The 6,000-nt window shown below is 43.1% G+C and overlaps 1 protein-coding gene across 3 annotated transcripts in view; it reads left to right on the top strand.

Annotated features, from left to right (window-relative positions):
- The first annotated feature begins 719 nt into the window (after nucleotides 1-719).
- The window catches only part of KIAA0319 (KIAA0319 ortholog), a 34,323-nt gene continuing 29,042 nt past the window's right edge, over nucleotides 720-6,000 (top strand). For all 3 annotated transcript variants that reach the window (XM_009990333.2, XM_086608956.1, XM_086608955.1), the window contains exons 1-2: nucleotides 720-768; nucleotides 4,751-5,514. In XM_009990333.2, the coding sequence (XP_009988635.2) occupies nucleotides 720-768; nucleotides 4,751-5,514 (813 nt within the window). The remainder of the gene's footprint in view (nucleotides 769-4,750; nucleotides 5,515-6,000) is intronic.

Here is a 6,000-nt window from a genome sequence, read left to right as displayed (position 1 = left end):
TTTATGATTTGAAATGCTTTGCCAGATTGCATTCTGGGCAGTAGAGCAGAGCTTAATTAGAAGCAAATACTGTGTGTGATTTTTAGAACACTGCAGTTTTGGGTGCTTATCTATGTTTCGATTGCTTTACAAAACCAGAAGACAGTTCATCATTCTCCAACCCTCTTCTGAAGCTTATCACAGATAACCTATGAACTAATCAGATAGTTGAGGCAACAAAGTAAAGCACAAACTGTTTTGCACTCTGTTGCTCCCTGTCTGTGTGGTAGGAGCTCTCTCATACTGATTGCATGCCAAGATAGTGGCGTTGATATAGTTTCTGTTTAAAGTCAGAGCAAATTCAGGGTCTGGGTAAGTGCAGACACAGAGTATTTGTGGATTTTGAGGTACAGGAGTGCAAGCATGCAGATCTTTCTGGGCATTTCTGCATCTCCAGAGGACAAGATTTCCAGGTAGGTAATTTGTTCTGTATCTTCAGCTTGCCTGATGTACTATGTCATCCATCGCAAAGTCAGAAAGTAATAATGAAGCCTGTATTTAACCTGTCTATTGACTTTTACTGTGACATTCTAATTAATGCTTGCATCTGACCTTTTTTTTCCTGTGTCTGTTGCAGTGCTTCATGGCCACAGCAGGGTATTAGAGGAAACAGACATTAAGATATGTAATTTCTGCACAGCTGGTTGGAAAAGCTGTTGTCACTGCCTTCCTGGTGCAGCATGGCGTTTGGACTGGGTGCTCTCTGCCTGTTGCTATGGGCAGTCACAGGTAGGAGTTTACTTCTTGTGTACCTGAGTCGCAGAACAAGTGAAGCCAGTGCTCCTGGAGCGTGTGTGTGTGCAGGTGGGAATGAGATATGAATAAGGCACGAGCTGGGAAATCTTGTCACTCCTCAGTGCAAATAGTTGGTGTAAGGTGCAGCTTCACAGCTGGCAGTGCATCCAAGGGAGGCAGGCAGTGGTGAGCAGCTGTTTGGAGCCAGGTTCAATGGGGCTCTCGCCCAGATCCCTGGGGATCTCGCAGCTTGAAGCTTTTTGTTGAGGAGAACATAGAGCTGAGGGCTTTTTTTGCTGTAGTAAACGATAAGTATGTCTTTTGCAAGTAAATAAAATGCTCTCCTGTGAGGTACTGAGTACCTACTACAACATCCATGCCAGTATCTTCAGAAAAAAACACAGCAGCTTCAATAGAAGACAATAACGTGCAATAAATACTGAATTTTGGCTGTAGAGAATGTCACATTTTTATGCTTTCTATAATGCTGTTAACTGTTAGCAAGCTAGAATATCCTCCATGTGCATATAGAAAGTCTTGTTCTTTAGTTGCAGTTTTTCTACTGTCTCTTTGTCTGGGAACAAGACCATTACACTCAGACTGCTGGCTGTATTCCAAACCTCTCCCTGTATCTCAGGTACCAGCACACAGTGTTTAAGGGCTAGTACATTGTAGTATCACTTACTTTAGTATTTATTTATTTCTGTCTCAATAATTTGCAGTATTTTGCATCCAACTAATATTAACTGTACCTCAACTGGAAGGTACTTGATGATTTCCAGGAAACATTTGCTGAAATACATCAGTAGATGCTCACCTTTAAGTCAAAAAGCCTTCTTTTTCGTGCAAGCTTTGAGGTGAATTGGCTCAGGCTCAGAAGTTTGCTAGATGTTAATTTTGCCATTTTTTTCTGCACAGAAGCTTGTGCTTTCAAAGGCTACTTGTTGTTTAAAAAAAAGCTTTCTTACCACTTCTTTTAACTTAAGATAACAAGAAGGCTGACTTAATATAAGAAAGGCTTGACATTGCATTGTTGAGAGAATAGAGAAATGGTCTCATTAGTGGATATCTTTGGAAGAATATTGAAGAATATGCTCTGCTTTGTCAAAAGGCTACTGTCTCCTGTTTAGATTCCATTTATGGTTTTTATTTTGTGCGTGGTGGCTTTTGGCTACTAGTGTTTGACTGCTTTTCATGAATGTGGTGGGTTGATATTGTCTGGCTGGCAGGTGCCCAGCAAGTCGCTCCATCACTTCCCCTTCTTGACAAGACAGGGGAGAAAAATGTGATTAAAAGCTCACGGATCAAGACGGGGAGATGGCATACCAATTACAGTCAAGAGCAAACCAGACTTGATATAGGGAAGTTAATTTAATTTATTGTCAATTCATCAGAGTAGGATAATTAGAAGTAAGAACAAATCTAAAAACACCTTTCCCCCACTTCTCTCCAGGCTCAACTTCACTCCTGACTCCTTCCACCCAGCTACTCAGGGGGATGGGGAATGAAGGTTGCTATCAGTTCATAATGCTTCATCTCTACTGCCCCTTCCTCAGGCTCTTCCCCTGCTCCAGCGTGGGTCCCTCCCACAGGATGCAGTCTTTCACTAACTTGTCCAGTGTGAGCCCTTCCCATGGACTGAAGTTCTTCATGAACTGCTGTAGCATGGGTCCTTTCCCTAGGGGTGCAGTCCTTCAGGAATAGACTGCTTCAGTGTGGATCCTTCAGAGTCACAGGTCCTTCCAGAGAACATGTTTCTGTGTGGGCTCCTCTCCTCAGGGCTGTGGTTCCTACTGGGAGGCTGCTCCAATGCGGGTTCTCTGTGGGGTCACAGCTTCCTTCAGGGCTCATCCACCTGCTCTGGTGTGGGGCCTTTCATGGGTTGCAGGGTGGATTTCTGCTCCACTGTGGACCTCCATGGACTGCAGGAGGACAACCTGCTTTGTTATGGTCTTCACCGCAGGCTGCAGGGGAATCTCTGCTTCAATGCCTGGAGCACCTCTTCCCCTTTGTTTACTGATCTTGGTGTATGCAGGGTTGTTTCTCTCACATATTCTGACTCCTCTCTCCTGGCTGCTGCTATTCTGCAGTGTTTTTTACCCCTTCTTAAATGTATTATCACAGAGGTTCTACCAGCTGTGGGTTCCTCTTGGAACTGGCTCTGTCTGACATGGGGGCAGCTTCTTACAGGAAGCCACCCCTGCAGTCTGTTTCCCCCTCACCCCCTGACTACCAAAACCTTGCTGCACAAACCAAATGCAATGAAAAACAAAGCTTGAACAGTAGGCAGATCACCTAAAGGATACAGATTATCTACCACTGACTAATGTTTGTGCCTCTCAGGAGGCTTGAACTGGATATGGCAATAGATGGTGTGCCATGTATACCACGTACCATGTCTTTGTCACTCAGCATCTCATGCAATCCGGATGATGGACTTCCCAAACCTGTGGATGCAGCTCCTAATTTCTCCACATAGATATTCCTTATAACACCAGTCTCATTTCACTGGCTTATATCCATTCGTTGATGAAAGCGGCGTATATTTTTATGCGAACTCATCCAAAATTATTTTTTTTTCCTATGAGAGAGAGAAGACATTGCTTTCCACCACAGGAACAACAGTTTGCTTTGCAACTAGGAATCCAACACCTTGGAATCAATTCAGTCTAGCGCTCATCTTGAGCAGGTGTATTCTAATCTGCTATTGAAATGCAATATATAATAGCATTATATTCTGCAAATATAATATCATTCTCCTGGCTGACTCTGTTTTCTTGTATTACGTGTTCGTATTGGCTTGCCTTGTTCTGAGGTTAACCACTCCAAAAATGCAAAGATGAGTTGGTTGGTAATTGCAGTCACAGGTGTTGTGCATGCACCTTGATTCCATTTTTCCTGTCTGTCAGCTTGACAGATTGGAGCTGGAATCCGTTAGGCAAGCTGCCTTTTTCTCCACCTGTTGTGAATGATGATGTTTCTGCTGCCAGAACTCAACAGACAGCTTTGTTCATGGTGTCCAAGACAGGCAGAGTCAACGTTGTCTTCCAGTACTGTGTTAGCTCCAGAGTGGTGATATCTTGTTTTCGTTGGTTGAGTTAGCAAGTCTGATCGAAAATCATTTTAAGAAAAATGTCCTGGTCTTACTTATCTGATCATGCTTCAAAAAACAGTTTTTTTCAAGTTGCATTTGAGAGAGAGGAATTCTGAAGAGCAGTTATAACCAGGAAAAAAAAAAACACCTAGAAAAGATGTTAAAAATTGACTGAGATATATACTATGTTGATTCATGCTTGATTTAAACACTTCACACTCAGTCTGTGGTGTGCTATGAAAATAATTCTGATGTCATACTAAAAGACTACAGTTTCCCTGCAAAGAGAGGAAAGATGCTCCTGGAGTAAGCTCTGGGGGTTTCACGTGAACTAATGGCTAAAGCAGCAAAAGTTTGAGAATTTGATCCAGCTTTTATATTAAGCCCAGTTAGTTAATTACATTAGTGTGAGGGACTCTTCCTGAAGTTCAAGTGAGATGGCAAATGTTTCTCCTATGTAGATTTTTGCTGCCTTCTCCCTCAAATGAAACAGTGACATGTTACAACGTCTTATTTGAGCTTTGTTTTAAAACAAGTTTTGCACACTGTGCTGGTAGCGGAGGTACCTCAACAATTTTTTTTCATGTTCCCTGTTTTGGTTTTTAAATATTGGCAACTCACTTTAATCTCTTTATGTATTTGTAGCAAGGGAGTAGGAGATACTTTGCGAAAAATATTGAGATCCTCCAAAGTACAAATACTGCTGCAAAGGAACATGCTGGAAAAAAAGTGATGATGACATTAGTGAAAGGAAATCAGTTTGTTTACACAGAGGACCACTCGTCTTTATCTTGCCTCCTGTGATAAGCCAGTTTTGGTCACAGTAAACTATATTATGACTTGGTTGTAGTGTTGTGCCTTATGTTGGTGGTGTTGTTTCAGGTTCCAGTGGTGAGCCGTGCCGGGAAGGAGCCACGTACTCGGGTGCAGTAATATCTCCCAACTTAGAAACTACGAAAATTACACGAGTTCCTCATGCTCTGTCAGTGCCTGACTGCATCGCAGCATGCTGTGACCTCTCTGGTTGTGACTTGGCCTGGGTGTTTGAACAACGCTGTTACATCGTGAACTGCCAACACATAGAGAATTGTGAACCTAAAAAAATTGAAACTGTGAGGTCCTATCTTACTTTTGTGCTGAGGCCTTCCCAGAGGCCAGCCTTGTTGCTAGGATTTGGACAAGTGATCCCAAGCATGGTGGGACTCCAGAATGAGCCGTCTGAGGAAGCAAGTAGTCTGAAGAAGCTGTCTCTGCTTGGAAAAGAACCCAGCCTTGAGGAGATACCGGAATATATTGATGATTATAAAGAGTTGGAGCAGGACCCCTTTCAGGTGAGCATCAAACACGAGCAGAAGGAGAGCACGGATTATACTGACTGGGGCCTGATGGTGGCAGGTGAAGATGGCTTCAACTCTTCAGTGGGTGATGGTGGAAATAACCAGGAAAACTTTGGTGAAAAGAAAGGGGAGGCTGAGAAGGTGGAAAGCCTTCTGAATAAAAACAACTCTGAATTGAGCTTTGTCATTGAAGACTCCATCGAGAGGTTGTCATCCCTCCCGGAGGTTACACCGTTCCCTGGGAAGACATCTGAAAGCAAAGCAGCTACTCAACCTCTTGCACAACCTGATGTTGCTTTCCAAGAAGAGGTATGTATGCCCCTCAGGAAGCAGGCAGAGTCTGGTGAGTCCACTTTGCAATTGTTTTGGTTTTTAAGTCAAATTAGGCTGCTGCTTTGTGATGTAACCCTAACACTCAAATGACTTGCAGTCCAATTACTGTGTAGAAAAGGCTGAAGGGGAGAGGATTGTCTTCACAGGCAGAAGAATCACTAACAGACTCTTCTGTTCGATAAGGAGCTCAGCTGATAAAATTTACAGTGATGTTCTGTCATGCACTAGAGTTGCAGTTAGTTCTAACGAAGGGCAGTAGCTGGGCTGTTCTTACAAAGTTAAAATTAAGGAAACCCAACCACCACTCTACCAAGCTCATCTCCCATTTTTCCTTTCTTCTGGTAGGGGAAGCTAACAAGCATCTTTTAGTTACTGCCTGTGCTGCATGCTGGAAATGGAAAGAACCTATGTATAACTGTGCATCATCATGCTTTTGCACTTTGGGCGTGCAGTAAGACTTGA

This window comes from Tauraco erythrolophus, chromosome 3 (genome assembly GCF_009769465.1).
Source record: "Tauraco erythrolophus isolate bTauEry1 chromosome 3, bTauEry1.pri, whole genome shotgun sequence".
NCBI classification, from domain to species: Eukaryota; Metazoa; Chordata; class Aves; order Musophagiformes; family Musophagidae; genus Tauraco; species Tauraco erythrolophus.
Note: the sequence above shows the minus strand (reverse complement) of the source record. Positions and strands in the feature narration are given on the sequence as shown.